This window comes from Oreochromis niloticus, linkage group LG10, assembly GCF_001858045.2.
Source record: "Oreochromis niloticus isolate F11D_XX linkage group LG10, O_niloticus_UMD_NMBU, whole genome shotgun sequence".
NCBI lineage: Eukaryota > Metazoa > Chordata > Actinopteri > Cichliformes > Cichlidae > Oreochromis > Oreochromis niloticus.
In genome coordinates, this window is record NC_031975.2 from 2,407,589 (window position 1) to 2,434,454 (window position 26,866).

The following is a 26,866-nucleotide window of genomic DNA, read 5'->3' on the forward strand; positions in this document are numbered from 1 at the left end:
TGTTTAGAGTCTGTACGTACTGTTTTCCCTTTCCTTTCCGTCACTTTTCTCCAATCTTGCTCAGATGCCCGGATCCTGGATATTAGACATTATGTGCTGTAGATTAGTTACAGGCCGCTGCGAGCTGAGCTGTGGAGCTTTAGATGATAAGGGCAGATAAAGTCTTCAATGATTAACCCGTGACTTTCATTTACCACAGAAGGAGTCGCGTTACATCTTTTCAGATAGATGTTAACATTTAGCTACATTTCAGCCCCTTTGGAAGTTCTCCCTGTTGCTTATACTGTGCACCTCCTCGTCTACATGAAGGGCTGCTCGGTAGAAGAAAGGGATTTGATTGTTCAAGCCTGAATGTGGTCTCAGTCTGTTTTCTATCAGCTGCTTTGAGCCACGTCTAAAAATAAAAAGCACGATTTAATGTTTGGTTGATTTAATTAGTGAGAATAAAACTTTAACTTATTTTTATAGCGCCTGCCCAGCATGTGTTGACACTTTTCTGGAATTGACGGAAGCAGTTTATCAACTGGTCAGCGCTTAATGTTGACAAAAAATCTGATAATGACTTGAAAGACACGATCCAACTGGTGTTGAATCGGTATGTGTTTGTGGCAGCGCAAATACTTTTTGCCTCAATATGGGCTTCGATTTCAGCCGAGATGCAGATGCTCCCACCTCCAAGAAAAACAGAAGAAATGGAGGGCTTACAACATTACTCAGCGAGCAGTCTAGTGTGCTTTTTTTAAGCAATAGGTAATTTTTTTAACTCCTAAAATAGAAATATGAATTATGAGCTCATATAACAGTTGAATCATTATCCTTGCCACACAGACGCACACTGTGGCTGTTCAGCCTCTCCTCTATGGTTACGCGCGTCCAGAAGGACAACAGGAAGTCTAATATTAAATCGTATTTTTCTAAAAGAAAACCAAACATACATGTGAAGCACCATTTTTTTGAAGTACACAACACCTGAAGAAATATTAATGTTCTACTTTGTTTATGCAACTCGCTTCTTTTTGTTCGTCCTTTGCAACATTTGGAGCCAGGCTGTTCACTCGAACTGTGACGCCTCTTGGACGTCGGTGGACCGCTGCCCTGCACTCATGTTTGAGCATTTATGAATGTAGTTGTCTGCGTTTGCATGCAGCTCACTTCTAATTGAATGTAACTGCGTTGATGTATTAAATGAAGAACTAAAAGAAATACTTTTTCTAGAAAATAGTAATGGTTTTTTGGGGTTTTTTTTTTTTTACAAGTTGTGTATGAGACGGTGGTGATTCTTTAAACTCTAAAGATGTGGGAAGTCTTTCTCGTTGGTAAGCAAATGCTCGCAGTGTTTATGAATACTAAGTTTGGCTCAAAGACTGGATGATGATAGCCGTGGCGTGTATTCAAGGCCGGAGAGCTGCTCGGAATTTAAGGGAAGTGAATTTTTGTTGTGAATGAATGACCCTAGCCAGACTCAAACAACTTTTCAGCCCTCCTCTGTGTATTTATTCAGACACATGAAAGGCTCTGGTGATTAATCAACTTGGACTTCATGTTGTGCACTGTGCTGCACAACAGTTGAGGTTTTGAACCTGCATTGCACCACTTGACGTTTTTCCTGTCGGATAACTCAAAGCCGCAAATGCAGGATCTAAAAACAGCAGGCCGGCGATTAACACGACCATGTACAGCATTAAAAATGCTCGTCCTCCTGTGAAACGGTCACTTTTTCTCACTGGATGCCACTACTCCCATCTGCTGCCCTTTTGTCTCGGCCATTTTGTGTGCATCCTGCCCACCATTTCAATATAATTCATTTAGTGGATGATTGATGGCTGTACAGGCTGATTTTCATTATGGGCCTACTGTGTAGGATAGAATAGGCCAGATGGGTGAAATCACAGGAGCACCATACTGTAGCAAACATAATCAACCATTTCTAATCCACCAGTGAGCTAGAAAGAGATTCTCAGAGGGGACGTTCTGTTTAATGGAAAGCAAACGGAGTTGAGGAGGGGAAAAGGCAAAAAAAGATAAAAATTGGAGATAAGACCAGAAGGTATTTCTGAGTGCAACTGCTGGTTTCTGGTATTTGTTAGAGGTGCCGTAGTTATACCAGTATGAAGCTAGCTTTGCAACATGCCAGTAATGCTCTGTATTTAAATTCATATCCAACTACTGGCCAGCCTGTTTGGGGAGAGAGTAAAAAAGCTTTCTTTTTCTGCTGCTACAGTATGAAAACATCTATCGTTTCATATTATGCTATCATTTTTTTCATGGTGTCACAAAATAAACTGTTTACAGCAATATTTTATATCGTTTTGATGGTCACTGGAGTGGCTGTATTAATTTCTTAAAGTTCTCTCTTTCTCTTATATTTAAAATAACCACGCTACGGACAGAATAGCCACTGTTTTTACGTGTTGTTATTAGCAACAATGACAGTAAACCCAGCGTGTGGCTCTGCCGTCTGCTTGTTTATTTTCCACATAAACATTTCACAATAAAGCTGAAAATCCTGTTGAGATTATTCAAAATAAACATGATGCCAAACAGAAAGACCAGTCAAAACAAATCGAGGACCTTATTCCTAAACGAGGGGCTCCCTCTGTAGCATGGACATGGGTTGGTTATGAAAAGTCTGACATGGACCAGAAAACTGTACTATGCAAATTACGCAGGATTTTGAGCCGTCAGGTGCTCCAAATAAACCTCAGACTCAAACGTTAGAACAGGCTTTTCCCCGCAGCACGCCACCTAATAAATACTCACAAAGAAAATGGTGGCTGTCTAATAATATATAATTTCATATATAGTTTCATGCATCGGTCAAAACACTCGACTCCAGGTACACGACGCCCAGCTGAAAACACTTCACACAAGTGGAGCTGCTCGATTCACAGAATTTACAGAAAATGTAATATTTTTGTGATTTATATCGTTGTCGGGATGATAAATGTCTTATATCAGGATATGAGACTTTGGTCATATCGCACAGCCCCAGTTAACACTGGGAAACACTGGTAACAGCGAACACTTCCCCGAAGGACTTGAGACTCAGCACTTGGGTTCTTAGCGATGCACTTGTCTGGTTGCAGTTGCCAAGAAAGACAAAGAAAAGATGCATCAGCAACAACACAGATTTGTCACGTTGTTAGTAAGATGTAAGAGCAGAAACGTCATTTGCTTTTATTTTTAATTGTTGCTCACAGATGCAAACATGGCAAAGAGGAAAGTTCAAATGAGATGCAAAGGCACAGTTGTGTCTTTAGGAAAGTTTCACTTTCAGGTTCAGTTGCAAAGTTATAAATCCAGAATAATTTGTTTTCTTCCTCATGTTCAAAGTTCAAGCCAAGCTTGGTTATATCATGTTGTATTCTAGGTTCAAATAAATAAACTGTATAACACAAGAAATTATGTGGCCTGGCTTTGCAGCTTAGCCACAAAGATAATGCCAGTGCTGTAATCTTTCTCCTGACTTAAACTGTTTATTGAAACATCAAAATAACATATCAGATGAAATCTCCCCATATGTAAATATAGTGTTCTGACATTTCCACCATATCAGCCCACTGAGGTGAATCAGATGTTTATTTCCTCAAGGCTGGACTCGACCTTGAAGCCGTTGGCTGCAAAAGATACGAAGGCAAACGGAGAAAAGAGATTCAGAGCCGTATGTGTGGATCGCGGAGCTGCAAACAAAAACGAACAAAATGTACTTTGACGTGCCACTGCGTGCGCTGGTTGTACAAAAACACAGATGCTAATATAATAGCAGCTATAATGAGAACAGTAAAACATGGAACTGCTGCCATCGAGTGTGAGGAAATCATCTGCAAAGCAGTTCTGGCCACACACGCGCGCTGCGTGTGGGGCGGGTGATTTTCACGCACCAGCCAAACGACCCGAAAAGACACCACAGCTGCCCAAAAGCTGCTCTAATCAGCCAAGAAACTGCTGTTTTATTGCATGTCTCACTTGAACAGAGGGATGGTCCATATGCATCACAACCCATATCGGTCCGAATTTAGGTAAATGCAACATTAGCTACAGTAACGCTTTTTCACTGTTTTATTGGGCTTTTTAGAATTGACCAGATTTTTAATAGTAATCTAAAACCTGGTCTGTGTGTTAGCTTTGGCTTAACAATTAACAGCACTGCAGACTTTCCATCTATCATGATGAGAGGAGTGACGGGAACAGTTTAATTACACTGTAACAAATTAGTCCAGACTAATGGTCATAATTTGTTACAGGGGATTTTGCTACGCCAATATATCATTCAGCTCTTGCAATATTATTTCTTCGTATACTCTGTTTCTTTTTCATTCACTGTTATGTAAGCTGTTCATGAATCAATCATCTTAAACAGAAAAGGCACGGCTCTGAAAAATTGTCTGTGGCAAGTTATCTCCCAAAGCTCCAATTCTCAACATATGAGGTCCAAGGATGAAAACTAATGCCTGGGTCAGCCTCGCCGCCTCTGCTGAAGTATCCTGTACACAGTCTGACCACAGGGACAGTGGAGGGAGGAACCCCTGGTTAGCCCCTTTATAACAAGCTGTCATAGGACCTAATGAGCTCCCTGATTACCTTCCCCAGGGAGCATGTAAAACCTATGTGCTCTGTAAAATAACCATTCCTGTCTTTACCCCAGTGGACAGGCTAGGCATGCATATGATCCTGCAGAGTTTGATTTGGAGACTTTCACCTTTTAACTCATCAAGTTCAGGTTTTGGGCTGCATCAGATAGCAACCTGTGATGCTGAAAAACAAAGCTAGTGTAGAAATGGCAAAAATGGCATTTTCTGGAGTGGAAAAGCGGGTCAAACCCAGAGACTGTCATGTTAAAGTTAACAGAACATGGCACCAACTTTACACCATGTTTGTAGCCTGGTTCCACTACAGATAGTTACCCTTTTATGGTGGGCGAATCCAAGGGGAAAAATGAAGTGTGCTGTAACTGACAGGTGTTCAGCTGTCGGCAGTGGCTGCTAGACATCACCTTTGCTAATTCGAGTCTGAACTGGACCTCTTGACTGTGTTTGACCTGTTGCAGCCTTTTGGAGCATTTTAATACATGATAAATAATATGTCACACTGTGCAGTACAGTCCATTCAAGAAATTTGTGCATTAGTTGTGATGAGTTAAAGTCGAGTACTTTATTAGTTTATTATTTAGCACCAGGGGTGCAGCTTGCTACCCAGGCTTGTTAGCACCACTTGATAAGCACTCTCTGACCTAAATATGGTGACTTTTGTTTTTGATTTCGAAACCTCAAGAGAAGAAAAAACAGACTTCAGAAACCAGTTACCTGGGCGACCGTTTCTGCAACGCGTCGTCAGTAATAAACCTCAAAATTCTCAGCAGCCCGGCCATATTCGTGGTTTTAATCTGAATGTGATTAGTACTGACAAACTCGGGGAAGTGGTAATACACGGCATGAGTGGGGCTGTACTTGTTTAGTGTCTTTACAGAGTTCAGAGCAAACAAGCAGATTTTGCCAAATGATGGGTGGCATGTACTGTAAACCGACTGGTTCCCGCCAGCCCTGTTCAGCTTGCGTGTGTTTGTGTGTGGTCATGGCTCCAGCGGATTGGCAAGCTGGGCCTGTATACACTGCTGCATTCTTTGGGCTGTTCCTTTATCTTGATGATGAATAGGGATGAGTCCCCAAATTCTCAGATGTGATGGGTCATTTGCACTCGTTCTCTAAACTCACACACTCGTAATAAACGCTGCTGTCATACAGACTGATTACCCACTAGACACGCTGCAGTCTCCAAAGCCCTGAGTGGGTTTTGTTGAAGGGAATGTACACATACACAGAACTGTGTGCAGCAGCGAGGATCCCTTGCTAGATCGATTTCACTATGTCATCATTTGAAAAAGCCCCAGTGGGTGTCCCCAATCCACTCCCCCCCCACCCTGAACTAGATCCTCTCACCTTTCAGCTGTCCTCAATGGGCCCTGGGAATTTCTTGCCACGGCATGGTTAGCCCTATTACAAGGAACCCTGTGGGCAGCATGAAAGCACGCATCCATACTCGTGCACAAACACGTAAATGACTCCATCATAAATCACAAGGAGGTATGAAAGGGAAACTGGAAATGACAAGCTCTCTCAAGTGATCTGATTCTGAGCAATTGTTTGAGCGGCTCTGTATTTGCTGACAGAAACACTGAGATTGTTTCTGCATGCTGTTGTTTTGCACAAAAGTTCAATCCTGCTGTGTGCAGCAGAAAACAAGTCGTTTTTTATTTGGTGTCAGCGACACACTCCCAAAAAACAGTTTGAATTTTTAGACCAGAATCTAAACCTTCCTGTTTAGCTGTTTGTTTCCATCCTGCAGTCAAAGCTTTCATGGAGCACAGAGTTGGAAATAACACCCAGCTTTAAGCCATTAAGCTGCATCAGGTCTTTCTCACTGCTGCTGTTTCAGCTGCTCCCTTTAGGGGTCACCACAGTGAATCATCTGCGTCAATCTCATCATATCTCGAGCATCCTGTTCTGACACACCAACTTTCTGCACATCCTCTTTCTTTACATCCGTAAACCTCCTCTGAGGTCTGCAAACCATCTCAGCCTTGCTTCTCTAACCTTGTCTTCTCTGCTGTACTCATTTCTCATACTGTCCATTCTGCTCACTCTTAATTTGATCATCTTCAGCTCAGCCTTCCATCTTTTTGTTAGCGCCGCTGTCTTCAAACCATACATCACAGCAGATCTCTCTACCAATCTTTTCATTCACTCTTGCTGCTATCCTTCTCTCACAAGTCACCCCTGACGCTAATCTCCACCCACTCCACCTTGCCTGCACTCTCTTCCTCACCTCTCTTGTGCACTGCCCGTTGCTTTGGATGGTTGACCTAAGGTAATTCAGCTCATAAACCTTGGCTACTGTTACTGCTTTCATGCTAACCTTTCCCTATCATTCACACATATGTAGTCTGTCTCGGATCTACTGACTTTGACTCCTTTTCTCTCCAGTACATCCCTCCACCTCTCCATGCTCTCACTACAGATCACATAAACATCATACTCCACAAAGACTCTTGCCTGACCTCATCTGTAAGCCTGTCAATTACCATTGCAAACATCAGAGCAGATCCCTGATGTAGTCCCACCTCTACCTTTAAACCCATATGTTACTCTCACGGTCCTCATACATGTGCAGCACCAGCCTTACATGCTTTTCTGCCACTCCTGACTTGCTCATTCAGTACCACAGCTCCTGTCTTGGTGATCTATCATATGCTTTCTTTAGATCCACAGACACAATAACTTCTCTATACGTCTCCATCAGTACTGTCAAAGCAAACATCACATCTGTAGTGCTCTTTCTCAGTATAAAGCCATACCACTGCTCACTGATCACCACCTCTCTTCTTAACCCAGCTTCAGCAGCTCTTTGCCATAGCTTCATGGCATTGCTGATCCCAGGCCTGGATAAATGGGGAGTAAACTGGCTTGTGGCCCCCTGTTGCTGGATTCTCACAATTTTCATCTTCTTTTACAATATTCTCAGCTCTCTATGTTCCAATTTTGATTTTCTGTTTGTGTCTAGAGATCAGAAGGCGGGTCAGAAGAAGAAATAAGGGGGTTGATGCTTGCATATTTGAAAGCCAGCTTACAGGAAAAATTTCTTCCCTACACAAAGGCCACAAGCAGCACTCATATATATATACACATACCCTGTGAACCCTGAGGAGAAACTTAATGCAGCTTCTACCAGGAAGGGCCAGACTGGTTTATGAATATTGATAGTCTGGCTGGCTGAGCGCTGGGTCAGCTGTAGGGCTGTATGCATTCAGCCTTACAAACTGTCTGAATGTGTTTAACACCTCATTACAGAGACAGTGTGAAGCTGCAGTCGCCCAGCACTGGTGGCTCTGCACTGCTGCCAAACACACACTTAGCTCAAGTGTTGTTGGTGCACACTGGCAGAGATTTGGCTTGAGTGAATATCCATGCAGGTAGAGTTTGGAATTCTTCAGCGTTGGCTTGCAGGAGGCATACATTATAAAGAACCAGCCATGTTCCTCATCAGAATACAAAGCAACCACATATGGGCTTCCTCAGGAGGGACATATTTATACCTACTGTGCTCATTTCCAGCACGATATATTTGTCTACAGATGGTCCTAGAGCAGTTTTGCATGATTTGCAGTTCAGTAATAATCCTTTCTTACCCTATACTACGTCTTGGTGCAGTCCCTCGTCCTCTGAAACAAGCTGTTCGCTCCCTTTCCTATTAAGCCTACTTTCTTCTGCTTGGCTGCCCCTTGCAGAGCAAAACAAGACCAAAAACATCAGAAGTTAAATCGCTCACGCCAGCCTCCACAGTGATGAAGATCACTGGGAGCGAGACTGTAACGTCACCCATCACTCTCTCGTATTCGCTTATATCCGCTTGCTGTACGCCGCGTACTTTCTAATCATAAGGAAAACAATAAAAGGAACACATACAAATGCAGGCTCATGCTTTTTCTCCTCCACACGTACTCAAACATACAGCCATGTAATTTGACATCAGTGTTTTTCACACACTCATGAACACAGGCCAAGTAATCGGATTTTAAAGATAGCATTTTGTTACGCTGCCTAACTGAGAAGGAAAACATATATTATGCTGTACAAAGGCTTTAACCTTATATTTATTCCATGCTTATATCTGATTCATGATTTCTGCTTTATTGTTTTTAAAGCTCTGGGATTGATGTGAGGTGGGAAAGGGTTTTGAATTTTTGTAGCATTTAGCAGCCAGCCCCACTTTGCTGACATTGCTGTGCTTTCTCTTTTTTGGGTCTAAATCTGTTGGTGTTATTGATCTTGGCCTAACGATTCAAACCCAGTTCCACCATCTCTTGGTCAGAACCCCGATGTTTACCTTGATCCATGAATGGGATCTCTGTGTTGTTCTCGTAGGTTTTGGACCGTTCCATCATCAGCTGGGTTTTGAGGTGTCACCCTTGTCTCCGACTCCCCCACTATGAACTGTATTTGATAAAACCTCCCTCTGATACTGTCAGGGCTGTTGATTCTGGTGCTCCCCTAACAGACACGGGCCATTTGAGACCAGAACACACACATGCAAAAACACACTGCAAGATTGATGCAAAACACTTCAGTCCATCATACACATACTGTACCCTTCATGCCATACAGTGTGCACATTATTCTGGCAGCTGTTGACATTGAAGGGGATTTATGTCGAGTGGCCCTTTTTGTTTCAGTGCCTTTATGCCTCTGCTTACTATTAATCAAGCTTTACAGGAGCCACGCTTGGTGTTTGTCTGGGTTTCTCATATTTGAAGATCTTTTACTGCCAAACTTATTTTTGCTGTTTAATCTTTTCAAACTACAACTTGTGTTCACACCATCCACCTGCCAGCTGGGGTGACAGTACCACATCATCCTGACAAGTTGTGCAGAATTTAGCAGATCAGCTCCATCAACGCTGTTACGGGTCCTAATCTGGCTTCAGATGGATATCCTTACAGTTACCACTGGTCTCTGTGTTGTGGGCTGAGAGACGAGTGTGCAGCAATCCTCTACAAAGCCTCACTGCTCTCCTGTTGGTTATACAATGAAACTTATGTCTTTGGGTAAATAATGCATACAAATATAATTTGGGGAATTTTTATCGTGTACCATATTTTTCAGGCCATAAAGCACACCGGATTATAAGCAAAACAAAACACTCAGATGAGTCAAACTTTACTCAACTCATTCTTCTTGCTTCCTCCACTTCCGTACCATTGATTCATTAATGTTGAATTCTCTTGCATTTGTCCCTAACCATCGGGAACCCTCACGTTAACTTTTAACGAGTGGTTAGCATTCATCCTCCAGCTTCACTGTGTGTATGCTATGCTAACATAGCTGTGTCGCTAGCGATCACGTAGCACATCATTATATAGCAGCTAGCCCAACTTCAGTAACCCTACAAACGTCACTGCTGTTTAGTTTTCTGTCTTCATTTATGTTGGAAGTGATAGCAGAGCTGTACGTTTGAATGTTTCAGAAATCTCTCAGTCAGAACATGCTATATCATGTTTAGGTGGAAGCTAGCGAGCTAACTTCCTGCTAACTTCTAACTCTGTTAAATTTAATAAATCCTGTTTTCATGGATGCCTGGATGTTAAATTTAATTGTTACACCTGGTAAAGCAGCAACGCTGATCATTTTATTAAAGATGAAAGAATTTAGACAGTTTTTAACTCTCAGTGATGCTCTGTGTTCGTTTGACTTTGGGACCTGAAGAAGACAGAGTTTAGGACCCAGATTACTCTGCGAGGCTCCTGACTACGGTAGCCGTAATGCTCCAACAATCCATCAAGCGGTGCAGCTTCGTAGCTTACCAAAGTCGTACTAAAACATTAAGACAGATTTTTGAGCACCGTGTGCCACATAAAATCGGTCAGTGAGCACAACCAGAATTCATACATAAGGCGCACTGTCGCACTGTTTAGAGATTTTTAGTGCAGAAAATACGGTACTCTTTAGTTGTGCTTTGTAACCACAATCACTTCACACATCATGCCTTTTAGTCATACAACAAAATAATTTAAGAGAGCCCCACAAAAGCACCGGATTGTGAAACCTAAATGTTAGGTGTGGCTACTGTGCCACTACAGCAAAGTTCACCACAAGAAAAAAAAAACTTTCTTGTGTGGACGTTTCTGAAGGCCTGCTGACGACCTTGAAAACATCTGTCTCTTCTTTTACTGTAAACAGGTAAATCTAACCTTTGACCTCAGAGGCCTCAACATTTATTTCTCCTTAATTCCTTTTTCAGTTAGGCCACTTATCCATTAAGTGCTCATATATCAACGAGCTGCATCTGAGTGCATCCTGAGTGAGTGGACTGTCATAGTCATGTGCGCTTCATCTCTTCACCACAGAAGTGTTTAAAAAAGAAATTTGAGTGGTTGCTGTGGCACCCAAGTGGAAACAAAACAGATGTGAGCCGGTGTAGGCAGTGTGTATGTGATAGAGGGGCCTCTGAGATATAAGCTAGACGTGTGGCATGATGCTCCTCTGCTGTTCAGTGATATAGGTTAAATAAACTCCCTGGGACAACTGATGGCTTGCTGTGACATCACTCAACTGTTGGAAGAGATATTTCTGGCACGAGTGCTGGAGGTTCAAGGTGGCCTTGAAACTTTTTCTTTTTTTTAAATGTAAGATTTGATTGTATCATCATGAAATAAAGTGCCGTGGCTAAAAGGAGGGGACTGTTCAAGGCCAAATTTAGAAGTCAGCCTACTAAAGAGAGAGAGGGAGGGATCATGGGAAAATGTAATGGGCTTTCTAATGTCCTGTCTTTGCCCCATTTCATCCAGATGTTTCAGTAACGTGTTTGTTGTTTCTTGCCACCCGCATCTCATCTCCTGTCTTTCCACACACTTTACATATTAGCGCACATGCCTGTTATCAGGGAAGACTGCCCACTCGGTGTCCAGATGAGTAATAGTCTGAAGGGGAGAATAGTACTGTGTCATGGCGAAAGAATGTAGACTTCTTCTGTAGGTAATATTTCTATCTCCTGTAAACATGGAGACTGTGCACATGTGTCAGAGTTAAATGCGGCGGTGCCGGCCCACCATACGCTTCGTGTAAGGTTACATGTACAATGTGGTAGGTTGTCAGGAGTTAATGACACAGCATGTGGCTCCCTTGTCTTGCAGCTGAGATATCAACATGGACTGACCACCCCAGACCTGCAGCAGACACTACCCAACCTGAAGAACTTCCTGGAACATGGGCTGATGGTGCGATGGTAAGAATGACGCAGACACTTTGTACAGTGGGTGCTAAAGATGATTCAAAAATCTGCTCTGTGGAGGAGACACATGCAGCTTCACACGCAAGCTGTGTTTAGCTAAATTCATTGTATAGACCATGCTCCAAGTTGATAGTTTGTAAAGTTTACTAAGCACAGCAAGTGGACATGGTGCTACGGTCTCAAACACGCTAACTTTGAAGTAGACGTTTTTGCTGGAGATCTGCTAACAACGCGCACATTTCTAAACACACAAGCTGCCGATTTACATCAGTAATGACAAGCACACTTTTCAAATGAGCTGAACTATTAGAAGAATCCGTACATTGTGACAAACAGACAAAGTCTTCCGTCTGACACTTTTCAACACTCTGACTTACAAACACTTTTGTCCCTGTTAGTGATTTCAACCATGAAATGGGCTAAAGTAGGCTAATAGTAGCACTGCTGCCAAAAACAAACAGACTCTTTAACACTTTTGAATTGGTCAGCTAATCAGCAATAGTGCCATTCATGTTTTGTATCTTGAACCAGCGGTCCCCAACCCCCGGGCCATGAGTCGTTTGGTCCCAGGCCACAAGAGTTAAGGCTTGGGTGTGAAATTTATGGGTTTCAGGGTTTTTATCGTTTTTATCATTAACTCGGCTTCCCTGAATAAATCTTCTTTTTTTGGTACCGGTACTGTTTTTATTTTGTTGTATTTATCCGCGACACCTTAAAGGCCAGTCCGTGAAAATATTGTCGGACATAAACCGGTCTGTGGCGCAAAAAAGTTTGGGGACCGCTGTCTTAAACAACAGATTAATAGAGAATATACAGCGCAGTAGTCAGAACATTAGTAGGAAATGAAAATAAAGATTTGGTGCAGCCATTCATTATTGACTGACACTAAACATTGCGCTTGGTTTGTCACATAGACTGTTATTTACAAAAGACTTTCAAAGTGCGCGCTGCTAAAAGAATACGCTGTTTTAAGTTATGATGATGTAACGTCCCTGCACATCATCATTCCCCTACATCTAAAAAAAAAAGGAGTGGGTAATGAGTTTTGCAGCAGCTACTTTGTCTAGTGGAATGCTTAGATCTCTGCTCCAGTCTTATGGCCTGTGAGTAACCCTTTACTAAAACCTGGGAGTTGGTCTCCATCAGACTTCAGCTCCACTTCCCTATAAAAGACAAAGCTGTCTTTGATCTCCTCTCCCAGGGTCAGCAAAGGGGAAAATGTGTGTTACACACATTAATTGAATAATCTTTTGTTTTGAAAGGAAAGAAGCCATGAAAAGCTCGAGCTCTCAACTCTGTCCCACCCCCAAAAAATCTTCACGGGAAGTGGAAGAGCCCAAAGATAGATGAGATGAAAGCTTGGGTCTGCTAACCCTGAAGCTGTGTGTGCGTGTGCGCGAGCGCGTGGAAGGTTTTAAAGAAAGTGGAAGTCTTCTGCAGCGGTTTTCCACAGCCACACTCTTGTGTGACAACGAGACCACAGTGACAGAGACGAGAGTTGCTCTGTACTGACTCAGAAGCCATCAGCTGAGTGAAAGAAACTGCTGTTCCCATCATTTTGAGCAGCACTGAGCCACAAACACATGTTACAGATTTATCTGTCATTAGCACTGTCAGAAGATATAGAGCTTCAGCTATGTTGCCACAGCGATTAGATGGTTCGGCATTTGGAGAAAATACGTACGAACTAGATTGATGTTCACTTTCGTTTCTGTAGAGTAAATATGAAGCAGCCAGCAGCTGATTAGTTTATTTTAGCACAAAGACTGGAAGCGCACTCTGTCTGCCTACAGGCACCTCTGAAGACTAATAATTGATGGTGTGCCACAACACTAAGTCGTCTTTAAACCCTGTCGTACTTATTGAGCAAAACTATTTTAGTTAAGTTTTGATATTTTGCCATTTAGCTACTCAATACAGCACAGTACAACAGGAAATTGTAACAGATATTAGACATAAAGAAGATGAAGAAGAAAGTTTAGGACAATAGTTGTAGAGTCAAACAAAGGTAACAATTTTCTTTTAATAAGTATATGTGTGTATGTTCAAATGAAACCCACAATGGTATGCTGTCCATGTTTATGTTCTGGGACTCAACTCCACTGGATCTATGTTGGTGTGGGTTCTCAGCCATCCAGGTCATGGTTATCTGCGAGTTTCAGAGACGAGTTTGATGACGTTTCATCCGAGAAGCTTCTTCAGTTCAAAGACCAAATCAGAAATTTACACTGGATCCAGATGAAACCACAGAGCCCTTTGATGTGGTCTCACACTTCACCTACATACCTAAAACTGAGGCAGTGGAGACGGTCAGAAAATGACTAGAGCAAGACAGCGCCTCAGAGAACAGAATTAGCTTTACCCCCAATCAGATTTGCACACTTTAGACCTCTGCCTTACAACCAAATATTTTAAATATTCAATTTTAATTTTTCAATTCAATTCAGTTTTATTTATACAGCGCCAAATTGCAACAAAAGTCGCCTCAAGGCACTTTTTATATTGTAAGGTAGGCCCTACAATAATACATACAGAGAAAACCCCAACAATCATATGACCCCCTATGAGCAAGCACTTTGGTGACAGTGGGAAGGAAAAACTCCCTTTTAACAGGAAGAAACCTCCAGCAGAACCAGGCTCAGGGAGGGGCGGGGCCATCTGCTGCGACCGGTTGGGGTGAGAGAAGGATGACAGGATGAAGGACATGCCATTGAAATACAATGAAGGTTTCTACTGACAAAAACATGAATGTGCTATGGGCTCCCCAGTGTCACCCACTGTAGCAAACCTTGTGGAAGTGGAAAGTAAGGCTCTTTGCCCTTTTAAAGGAACAGTACCTAATCACTGGTACAGATACGTTGATGACAAATCAAAACCCAAGAAATAGAATCCTTCACTGTTCACATCAACTCAGTGAATAGTACAAAGAATAATAGTTTGCCATTTCTGGACTGTGCTGTGTACATTGAGGAGAATGGAAACCTCAATGCTGAAGTTTATCGGAAGCCCACACACGCAGACCAGTATCGACTCTTTGACTCCCACCACCCTCTGGAACACAGACTTGGAGTAATCAGGACCCTGCAACACCGGGCAGAAAACGTCCCCTCTGAGGCAGAAGGGAAAGAAAAGGAACACACGCATGTACAGAAACCTCTTTAAACATGTGGTTATCCCAACTGGGCTTTCATCCAATCAGCAGAGATGCACAGTAAAGAAGGTCAGACACCAGCTAGGGTGAGCAGAATGGACGGAACAACATTTCGTCACTCTTTCGAGGATGCCAATGTTCACATTTTGGACAGAGAAACCAAATAAAAGACGTAGATTCTGTTCGTCTGGACATAGTGTTTGTGTTTGCATAGTTGAAACTAGCACCGCTGGTGAACAGCCGGCTGTGAGACAGTTTCTTGGTCAGAAACTGTCTCACAGTGGTTTCCCCTGAAACCTCTGTTGATAATGACCCACACCTGTTTTCACACATTGACTTATATGATAAGTCAATAGTGGGTCGGGGACCCTCTTAAGGAGCAACTCCCACCAGGGCTTAAATACCTTGGACTCTGCACCGAGCTCTTAGAACTGAAGAAGCTTCTCAGATGGGAGCTGAAACGTCTTTGAGAAACCTAAAGAGGTCCACTTTTCTTTCCAAGCTCCTTAGATTTCCACTGGATTTACATTTCACAAAAATCTTTTTAGTTTATTAGTTTCTACTTCTTAGTTTCTGTCTTTGGATTTTCTGCCTCTGCTCTGACTAGGGCTGTTCGATATAACGATATATATCGGATGACGATATAAAAACGTCTATCGTTTCATTTTACGCTATCGTTTGTTTCGTGGTGTCGCAAAATAAACTGTTTACGGCAATATTTTTTCATTATTTTGATGGTCACTGTAGCGGCTATATTAATTTCCTAAAGTTCTCTCTTTCTCTTATATTTAATATAACCACACTAGAGACGGACAAGCGCTTGTTTGTATGCGTTGTCGTTAGCAACAACGACGGTAAAACCACCTCGTGTCCGCTTGTTTATTTTCCACATAAACCTTTCACAATAAAGCTCAAGATCCTGTTGAGACTTTTCAAAATAAACTGAATCACGTGAAAGATGCAGAGTATTTACGGATGAGGAGCAAAAAAGAGCCGTCAGGTGCTAAAAAATAAACCTTAGACTCAAACGTTGGAACAGGCTTTTCCCCGCAGCACGCTGTGTAATAAATACTCACAAAGAAAACAGCGGCTGTTACAACTTATGTCTAAAAATGTATCGTTTCATGCATCAGTTAAAACACTCGACTCCAGGTACGCGACGCCCAGCTGGAAACACTTCACGCAAGTCGAGCTGCCCGAGATTCACAGAATTTACAGAAAATGTTACATTTTTGTGATTTATATCGTTATCGGACGATAGATGTCTTAATATCGGGATATGAGATTTTGGTCATATCGCACAGCCCTAGCTCTGACTTTCACAAATAGAACCACAGCCTCCTCTTTCCATTGTGGAATGAATACAAACTAATTCTAGGCCTCCCCAAAAAATCGTTCCTAAACTAGATTCATTCTTTAATCATTCCATTAGGTCTTCCACCTAAATTAAGCTCCCCCGGCTAAATAAATGGTTGCTTAAGTAGCTTTTGTAGCCTACTGTTACTCTAACCTGCAGTAACTCACAGGAAAAAAGAAAATCTTAAAATAGCAAAAAGAAGCTTAGTAACAATGTATATGCCCACTGTCTTTGCTCAAAGTGTCGTCATAAGACACACGGTCCAGTATTTCACTGATGTAATGTTGCTTATGTAACTTCTATAAATGGAGCAGCCCGGTGTTTTTTGGATTCGCCCAGATGAAAGTCCAGCCTGATACAGGGCTCTGTTGATGAAAGAATCCTCTGTAAAGTGGTGTGAATGAACAAATCTCTCAACTTCTGACTGCTGCTTGAAAAAAGAAACTATCCGCCTTTATTGCTCCTTGTACACCAACCGAAACAGCCTGTTCTGAGCAAGAAGAGTAATGTACGTACATTTATGTTTTCAACATTTTATTTGTTCATTTGTGTTACTTAGTAAGTTGACCAACACATTTTGTCTAAAAGTACAGCTTCACTGTAACCAGGAAATATTCTAGAGTCTCTGGGATGGTGTAAGACGGATATGCATGTTAGACGCACTGTTGCGCTGCTTTCTATCCAGGTCAGTTCCGGTTCTTCTTCCTGTCGGGTTAAAAAGGCTGAATTCAGATAGAATTCCTGGAGCTGGGACTTATGAAATATGGATGTTTTTAAGAGGCTACATGACAGCTGCAGGTAATTTTGCTATATAGCCTGTGAGAGGCAGGCTAATCAGCTGCCTATCTGCCTCTTTGCCACCTTTTTCTTCCTTCCACACATCCAAACAAGAATGATGTGGTGAAGGCTATGACACAGGGAACTGTTTCCAGAACAGATTTGGAAACATTTCCCTCCTACATATAGAAATAATTCATACCCACACCACGGGTGCATAGTGGGTTCATCTTGGATATTTTATACAGACCGAATGGAAAAGCGGAGTGCGTGTAAGAATCTATAAGAGCGTATGTCATTTTTATACAGTGGGCTTCGTGACGCTCATCTGGGAAACTGCTGATCATATCTTAATAGATTTCCAAACAGTTCTCTCTCAGAAACACATCATAACATGTCAGAGTATATACAATGCAGCCCTGGTGAAAAATGAGCAGTATAGTTTTTTTCTTTTTCTTTTTTCTCCTCTAATCTCGCTGAAGGATGAGAAACAGTGGGAAAATGGTGAATCTATTATCGAGAGGCATATAGAGACAGCACCAGAAACCAGTTCTTTGTAAACTACACAGTCTGTCGACATCAAAGCAAACACGTTCAACATGGTCCCATTTGCCGCTCCACATCCGCTGAGGGCCTGGCAGAAGTTCACAGGGTCCTAATCCCACTCCGGTGCCTGGAAGCAGGGCTACGTACACGTGTGTGGGGGGAGCAAGGTGTGGCAGGGCGCCTAGCCATGCACATTCAGCGCCACAGCTGGTGGATGTGAATCTTCCCCAAAACCCCACAGTGACTGAAGTTAGCAAAAGGATTTGTGTTGCATGAAGTACACCGAGGGTTGTAATATTTAGACAGCTGCGCTCCTGTCAGTGCAAAAAAAGGAAGAGAAATTCTTGAGTTATACACCAAAAATAAGCATTTGTAAGGGACGTTAAGCTTGACAGGTTGTCTGTGGAATTGCTGTATTTTCAATAATTCTGAAAGAACTCTAGAACATTTCCTTTTTCATGTTCATGGGATTTAGTGTAAATACACATTTAGTCTCCAAGCATCCATTCCTCCTCATTTGGGAATATATTTTCTCTTTCTCTCACCTTTTTTAAAAAGTTGTGATACCATTTTGTTTAGTTTTTTTAATATCTTACATTCTGACAATATGTAAGATAAATATAAATACCCCTCCCCACCCCGCGTGGTCGTCTGTGGCCCAAACACCTGAGTTTGACAGCCACTGACCCAACCCAGCATCTTAAGTGGGGTTTGTACACAGCTCATCATAAATAGTAGAGAGTACTGACTTTTTGAGGGGACTAGATCGCAGGAAGATGGTAGCAACATGCATACTGCATACACACTGTGTATACATACATACTGTATATCAGTGTTGCAGATTGTCTTTGTAATTTCCGTAGCACATCAGCACCATTGAGTAGTGCGAGGATGTTCCCAGCTTTTGCTCCACATGCTGTGCTGCGGTCAGTCTCTGTCTTCAAAGGCCAGACAGTCAATAAGAGCCACTCTAATAAAGCAAAAAGAAAACTTAGCTTCCACCATACCACGTATCACGTTTTTAGTAATGTTTACTTTAGTCGTTTCACAGGGATTTCCCTAAACCACATCAAACGCACAAGTCTTATCTGCTGTTGTTAGCTTTGGCCCAAAACCTGTGACGCCATAGCAGCATTTGGATATGATCGGGGGCGTGTTGTGAAGCCTGTCAGGGGATTAGACAGTAAAAAGGCTTGACTCACCAAATTCCTGAATCGCCTTGAAATGTGCCAGGTTTGACAACAGCAGTGGAAAGGAAGAGAGAAGGCAAAACGCTTAAGAGGAAAGACAGCTATTTCTGGCTTGGCAAGTCGAGTTTTCGGCTTGATGATTTAGACAGAGGCCTGTTAGTAGCCTTTATAATGTGTAGTTTGTTTGAGGCCGGGGCCCAGTGAGACTTAAATGTCTCCTGTAGGTGAGCAGCTTGTGCTAACTGTGGAGCTGCACAGCATACATTAGGGAGCAACAGGTCTACTTCCAGTCGGCGTGAAATGTCAAGCTCCCAAGCTGCACAGAAAGTTTGAGAGCTCAAGCCTAGATTACAGCATCTCGTCTTCATAAGTGGTGTACACGTGCAGGCCAATACTCTATATAAATATACTGTATATGTATATTGTGTCAAAAAAGAGGAAAAGATGGTGTCATTGGTGTTTATACTGTATGTAAAACGATAACAGTGTTGTATATACGTTCCAGTAGTGCATTCAGTTGGCAGCTTGCTGTGATCCTCCACGTGCTGCAGACTACCGAGAATATTGTAAACAATGGAGTCAAAGCTGCATTATGTAATGACAGCATTTCTAAATTACCACCAGCATCATCTTCACAATTATTGGAAAAAGCCCAAAAAAGGATGTGATCTGACTCTGAATATGTTTAAACAGAAGTAAAGGAGCTCAGAGAGCAGCTGAATAAACCCATCTGAGGCGTGGAAGAATATCTGTGCGTCACCCACGATTAGTAACTCACCTGACGTTCTCTTACAAAACTGTTGAATTTCAGGTTAACTGTGGTTCTGATATTTTTATATAGTAACTCTAAATGGAAGTACTATAAAGCAGAATTTTGGTTTACTGCACTGCAAAGGTAGTTTACTTCTTACCTGAGTACATCGTCATATACTACAGACCTAGAGATCAGTGTCTACTATCCAAACGGACAATAACACCCCATTCCTGGAAATTCCTTCCACCCTCTGTGCATAGACAGCAGGGTTTAGGGTTTTTAGAGAGCATCTAAACTCTGTTTCCCGCCCGTGAGTATCAGTAATAGATACGAATTCATAGACACAACTTCCTTCCAAGTCTTATCTATGTTTGTGATTGGTCAGATGCTCCTAACACCTCTCCTTCTATGTGAAAACACTCATAATAAGCTCTGGATTTATTTAACAAGACATATAGTTACCCTGTGCTGCTTGATATAAGCACTTGGCATTATTTAAATGTGACCACTTTAAGTTCCGCCTTTTCCAGACAACTTTAGGAAGTGTTTTCATGGCATGATTAATCGACACACATTCTCACATATGGTCATACCTATTTAACCTAATTGCCAGTATTAAATAGCACGAAATAGCTATAACAGTTAAAATGTTTCACGAAAAAGAAAAATGTATTCCTGCTCGTAGATTCTCTTGGCTGGCTTCCTCCCCGACACACCCAGTCTCCTCTGTTGCTAATACTCTGCCGCACAATTTGACACAAGTAATGACAGTAATAGGAGCCTAACCTTGAAACTGAGTGGAACAAAGTAACACGGTCCAAACACAAAATTCCTCATTCTGTAAAAGACTGTATGGTGACCGTGTGATTTTATGCCAGTGTCAATAATGCATTGTTCTCTGGCATAGATGAAATCGGAGCAGATGGGTTAAATGGTGAGCCAGCTGGAGGGAGGACTGGAAGAAAATAAGCGATACTAATTAAAGTCAGAGGCTTCTAATCAGCCACTGCCGAACAGACATCAATCGGTCAAACTAGAAAACATAGTAATCGTTTACTAGCTTGTTATAAATGATGCGCGGAAATCTTCAGATTTTTACTCGGTCTTCTTCGGTTTCCAAATGTGCATTACATTTCAGTCTGAACAACATTTTCCAATTACTTAAATGGAAAATGACTTCTCACGGCATCTGCCTTTATGCGTTTCCACTGATTCAGGTTTTGAATCTTTTTTTGAACTGGCTTCCAAGGAGGCCATGATGGTTCCATTTGGAAAGTTACAGATAAGTGTTTGAGATGGCAAATCATTCAGCTTCTCGCTCTGTTCCTTCTTCTTATTGATGTTTCCAGAAAATTAGGTGGTAAAGAGCACATTGTTTCCAATTTGCCCAAATACGCTTTGCCTCAGGACTGACCATGTGCCTGTTGGAGGAGAGCAGTTGTAGCAGATGATGTGTTTTGGTTGACCTGTACTGCCAAGTAAAGCAGAGCCTAGCTCCTGTCGACCACACTTGGGAGGAACTCTTTCAGTGCATAGCGTCATTACCTCTTCCCTTTATTGTTTTTTGAACCTGACCTTGTTCGACGATCCAACGTGTACATCTCCACGTAAGCCTCCAGTTAGCTTAAACGTGAGCCATGAGGGACAGTATGTACAGGTTGTTACAATAAGCAGTTTCATACTGGAGCTTCAGACTGTGAATGTTTCTCATTTACTGCGTCACAGGCACTTTGAAGTTTGACACGTTTCTCTTAAAACTAGACGAGCTTCTCCACTCTGCTTAGCGAGTCCCTGTCAGGACCACCCTGGCAGGATGCCTGAGAGGGTCAGACCCAAGGTCCTTTTTACAAGCTGTCATGGGTTTGGTGGTGAAACTGTCCATCAGACCTTTGGGTAACGCACGTGTCAACCAGTGCTGTCATTACTGATGTCAAATGTTACAAAGAAGACTTCCTCGGTGAGTGTCAGTGACAGGAAAACTTTTATAAGGACGTCTGTTACGACCGCATGTCTGACTGATCAGAGATTTGACCTCGATTCACAGTTAGGCCCTGCTTCACCTTTAACCCCGGCTGTTCTGCACCAGAATGGTCATTTTAAGCAGAGTATTCCAATGAATTATACGTGGCCTTGCTATCGGAAATAAGCGGCGAGGCGCCCGTTTAAATAGATTTATGGCTCCAGTTTATGGGCGGGGCGATCCGAAGACTGTTATCTGTGATGGAAGAAAATGTCTGACATACTTGGGTCGGCGCCTGCTGTGCTTTTTCCAGCAAGCAGAAGTTGAATGTATAGTGCTCTCACAGAGCGCACAAATGTTTTCTGAGTGGTGTGAGGTGAAGCGATCTACAAAGAGCTGCAGCTGCTGCTGGACCAGGGGAAAGTCTTCTTAGGATTCCCCACTTTCTTCTGTTGGCTGCAGAATTGATCTTTGATCTGTTACAAATACGAACAATATGTTATAACAGATTTGAACAAACGGTGTCCGTGTAAAACCGTCTTTTGACATTGAAAAATACTGTTTGGATTTATTAAAGAGGAGCAATAATAAAAGTTCAGGACTTAAAGTTGTGGTGTCATTTGATTCTTCCATAACTATATGCTTTACTTGCAGCGTTGCTCACCTCATCATCAGGTCAGCTCATTCATAATCCTCTGCTTTGGGAGATTGCACTGGTCATTGTTGAATTGACCTGGCTGCATATATGTTAAGAAATTGTGCGTTGTTAGTTGATGGCCTGCAGATGTTCTCATTTACAATATCACATTTATGCGACAGCCTCTTCACTCTAAAAAGGTACAGTACATAGAGTCATGGTCATTCTTTTTCCAGGTTTCCTAGAACGGACTCTGCTTGTAAAAATAGGCTGCAATTTTTCAACGAGGTCAGGCCCTTCCACAAGCTTAATGTTGGCCTTTTTCACTTATCTGAAGGTGACAGTTTCTTCCAGAGCATAGAAAAGTGGTGACACATCCAATTAACATGTACTTGCATGCAATTATTTGATCTAATAATCTTGGAATCAGCAGTTGTTTAGAAAAAGAGGCCTTTCCAACTTGTGCAAATCATTCACTCTTCTTAGATCTCCTGATCTTGGTCAATCCAAATCCCTTAGATGCTGGCAAGGAGAAACTGCAAATCAGTCATGATCACTGAAAACAGGTTGAGAGGCCTTGGTATTGGTTAAATTGGCTTTGGTTAAATGGTTGAACCTTCAGGACAAGTTCTAAAAAGATTTAAGTGAGTGCATGTGTAGGCCTTTTGACCGTGTGTGGATCAGAGAAAATGAATCCAAACTCAAGCAGTTGTTGTCATTAAAGGTGTACAGCGTACAATTATTCCTCCCTGCAAAAAGATCAGTTCAAAGAAGTCGTTACCATGACATTCACGCCAATGATGAGTGCATGTAAACCTCTGAGCACCGCTCTATATGTTATCTTTAATTTGGTACCGTCATATAGAGAGGCACTTTGTTATCGTTGCTTTTTAAATGTCTTTACTTATTCGATATCTCTCTTTACTCCTTACAGTGACCGACATCACGTCTCTAGCTCCATCCCAGTGCCCACCAAGTCCCACCTCGGTGTGTCTGCAGCTTCCGAGCTGGCCTATCCCTGCCACACCAGCTCCCCAGACCGAGGCCTGAGGAACAGGGCGAGTTCAGAGGCTGAAGCAGAGCTTAAATACAAGCCAGCAACCCCTCCACCCAGCTACAATACAGCCATCAGTGAGGGAAAGTCCCAGGTTGGCCTGGCACCACCTTCGCCTTCACCGTCACCATCACCCACACACCTGTCATCCTCCCTTGATCCAAGCAAGGCCCCACTTGACCTCTCCACGAATACGGAAACCAATGTGGAGGAAGAGCAGAAGGAAGAGAAGCAGGAGGCTAGAGGCACAGCGGGGGAGGCAGAAGGACGTAAAACCGCTGAACAAGAGAGCGAACAACATAAAGAGAACAACAGTGATGACATGGGGGAGAACCCGTCCAGCAGCTCAGTGGCACCAAACTCTTCTGCAGTGCAGGACACTGATGAAGAAACGATGCCCGCTGCCCAGCACGCAGGTGCCATGAATGGCTCTTTAGTATTAGAACAGGCGCCCATCAGCCTGGTCCCAGAGCTGCACTGCTCAGTGGAACAAGCCGAGGAGATCATGGGCACAGAGGCCACTGGTTTAGGTCTGGGGATGGGGTTGGGATTAGCAGATGAAGCCCGGCTGGATGACTACCGTTGCATCCCCGTAGACCATGCCGTGGCTGTGGAGTGTGATGAACAAGTGCTGGGAGAGCTGGACATGGCTGGCTTCGAGGAGTTTTCCAGGCGAATCTATGCACTGAATGAGAACATGTCCAGTTTTCGTCGACCACGCAAGAACTCTGAGAAGTAAGTCACAGGACCCGAGGAGAGACGAAGGAAGGAAGAAACTTGCACAGATGCTTTTGGAAAAAATGCGACGCAGGGCGTGCGAGGCTTAGAGGACATGTGTGGCTCTCGCTCCTTAACCATAGCATAAAAACATCGTAGGAGCTCTACTGGAAAAACAACCAATTTGCACTTATTGTAAACATTTCCATAATAAACTTTTAAATAAGAAGCAGTTGAAAGTGCAAGTACTGGGACAACAAGCGGTGCTCTTACTGTTCATGCAAACTTTAATATATTTTACAAACCGATTGAAAACAGTGTTAAGACCTTTTGGATTCATAGAAGGATTGAGGCTCAGTTTAAGTAATCCCCCCTCTGTTGTTCCAGTAAACGGGACCATAAAATAACGCTCAGCCTTGACCTTGCCTCGTTCTAGATCCACAGCCAGAGTGCAGCTCAGTACCTCCACAGCTCCCTCCTGATCACTCTGCTACTCTGTTGAATTAGTGCGGTTTTTCTTTTTGAGAGTCGGATGTCCCAGTAATTCCACCTTCGACTGTACAAGCAAAAGTTAAAATGCTTCCCGAGCCTTCATTCAGGGTGTATGACAGTGGGCACTTGAGGAGGGATTACTTGGAAGTAAGTGTGTGAATGTGCACACACCTCACATCAGCATGTCACCATAGTCACACAATCACAGTTGGAGTAATCCCACCAATGACCCCAAGGACACGGCAGTATTCTGCTACCACAGAGCGAGGTGGGCGCTGGAACCCGTAGCCCAGTCAGAGACTTGTTAACTGTGACACGCTGCATCTCCTCTGCTTCGACAGCCTGACCCACTCGTCATTCTCCTCACGGGCTCGAGTTTCTCCTTCAGGTCTTAAATGAGGATCTTAAGAGTGGCAGGTTGAAGCGCTCAGATCTTGGCAGGGATACGGTGTCTTTTTTTTCTCAGCTTTTACCTTTTAAGTTTATCGTACCCCATCGGCATAAATTTAATGACATGTCCACTGATTCTTACATTCAGTAGACCAAAACCTGTCATTGCGTGTCCGTCGTCTGTTGGAATGTCACTCAGGCTCTTCTAACTGTTAATAACGAGTGTCTCAATCCCACCGTCTGTGATTTAGCGTCTCCCTGCTCCCAATGCTTTCTTGCACTGGTATTCAGTTTTTGCATTATTTATGTCTGTCAGCAACTGTGTGTGCAAAGAAATCAATATTTAGTTTGAATTCACTCATGAATGTTGTCAAATGTAGTAGACTGATGTCATAACCAGTATCCGGGTCCAGACTTGGACAGCTGCTTTGCACCGCTGGCCTTGATGAAGATGGACTTTCCACTGGCAGCGCACGTCGTGTTTCCGATGCAGTACCGTGTTTGCTGATTGTTGGGATTTATTGTATTTAAAACTGAAAGATGAACCATATTAGATCATTTCCATAACCATACAGTTCAGTAAGTGACCATGTACATATACTTTTGTATGGAGATTTTTTGGGGTGTTATTAAAGACTTGCGGTCCAATGGCATGGGTGTATGTATCCCATTTAAGAGTCGTCTCTTTGCATTTGTTTGGAATAGTTCCTATCAAAAGTAGAAACACCAGTAATTCTGTCTCAAGCATCTCATTCACACACAGAAGCATTCACACTTCAATGGAAGTGTTTGGAGAAACTGGAGCCACCAACTTTCCAGTTGCACGACTGCCCTGAGCTAACATGGGAATGCTAAGAGATTCCAGAGATTGTCCATCCATTCAAAATCCCCATACATGCATGAAGCGATTTGTAATAATCCCTTTGCAGCTGACACTGGACACTAGTGGGCATACAACTGACTGACACGATCTTGGTTTTCCTCGTCCACATCTAAGCACAGAAACTGAGGTGTTTTTCTCTGCTTGCAGTGACCACAAACACAGTTCACATGCAGACAAAAGGCCAACATGCACAAAGCTATGTTTACCACAATACCCGTGTAGGTGCTGACAGGGTGTAATTATTTACCATAGCAGCATGTAGAGGTCAGTGGGTTTCCTTCACTCCCACTGCTAGTTGCTTCATAGTGACAGTAAATTTAAAGGTCTCTACACACGGAGCTCGATGGGTAAAAAAAAAAAACAGAAATTCCCAAATTTTCCAGATGTGACTCTGTTGTATGATGTATATACAGACCGAACTTCTTGAGATTTTGCAAAATTGCAAAACAGGGAGAACTTCATGTTTTGTATCGCGACCGCTTTAGTCCATATTTCAGGATGTCGGGGGCAGTTTGAGCTCCTATTAGCAGAGTTGGAGGCAGAGAAATCATTTCAGGGACGGCTGACCCTGAGCAGCGTCTAGCTGTGTGTCTGAGGTAAAATAGGATTATTTTACTGTTTGTATGTTCAGTGCCGGTGCGCTTTGTGAGCAACAGATGGTCTGGCTCATTAGCATGCTAAAAATCAAAAAAGTAAATGCCATAAATTTGTTCCGTGTAATTAATTGGTGGGAATGGCTGCATTAAAAATGGGCGAATAACAGAAAATACTTTTACTGCATGATATAATATAATGAAAGCCTCAACTCTCCACCTGCCCGCTTCCATAGACATTCCAATCTGTGTTGATGCATCACTGCTACGTCCTGTGCGGATGCCTCGCCAACACCGTAGACTGCTAACATTTAAACTATCATTACTATTACTTTGGGAGGCTATGAATCATTATTTAAACCTTGTTTTACTCTTGCAGACATCTCAGGTGAGAAGCTCATCCTCAAATGGAATTCATCTTGTTTTTTTCCTTTTAAATTTGAAACTTTTTTTGCAACTATGTCTGCACGGTGATACATGATAACACCACAAAGAAAATGGGATTTTTCAATGATTCACTTGACGAACTGTATCTATAGATATAATATTCTTCTGTGCAAAAGTACACCCGTGGTATCAGTAGC

General features: G+C 42.7%; 1 protein-coding gene across 1 annotated transcript in view; it reads left to right on the forward strand.

The window, feature by feature from the left end:
- Window positions 1-25,481, forward strand: part of uvrag (UV radiation resistance associated gene) — a 90,052-nt gene extending 64,571 nt beyond the window's left edge. Inside the window, exons 14-15 of the mRNA XM_003458979.5 lie at window positions 11,684-11,775; window positions 23,088-25,481. Coding sequence (XP_003459027.1) covers window positions 11,684-11,775; window positions 23,088-23,946 — 951 coding nt within the window. The 3' untranslated portion in view covers window positions 23,947-25,481. The remainder of the gene's footprint in view (window positions 1-11,683; window positions 11,776-23,087) is intronic.
- The last annotated feature ends 1,385 nt before the right edge of the window (window positions 25,482-26,866 follow it).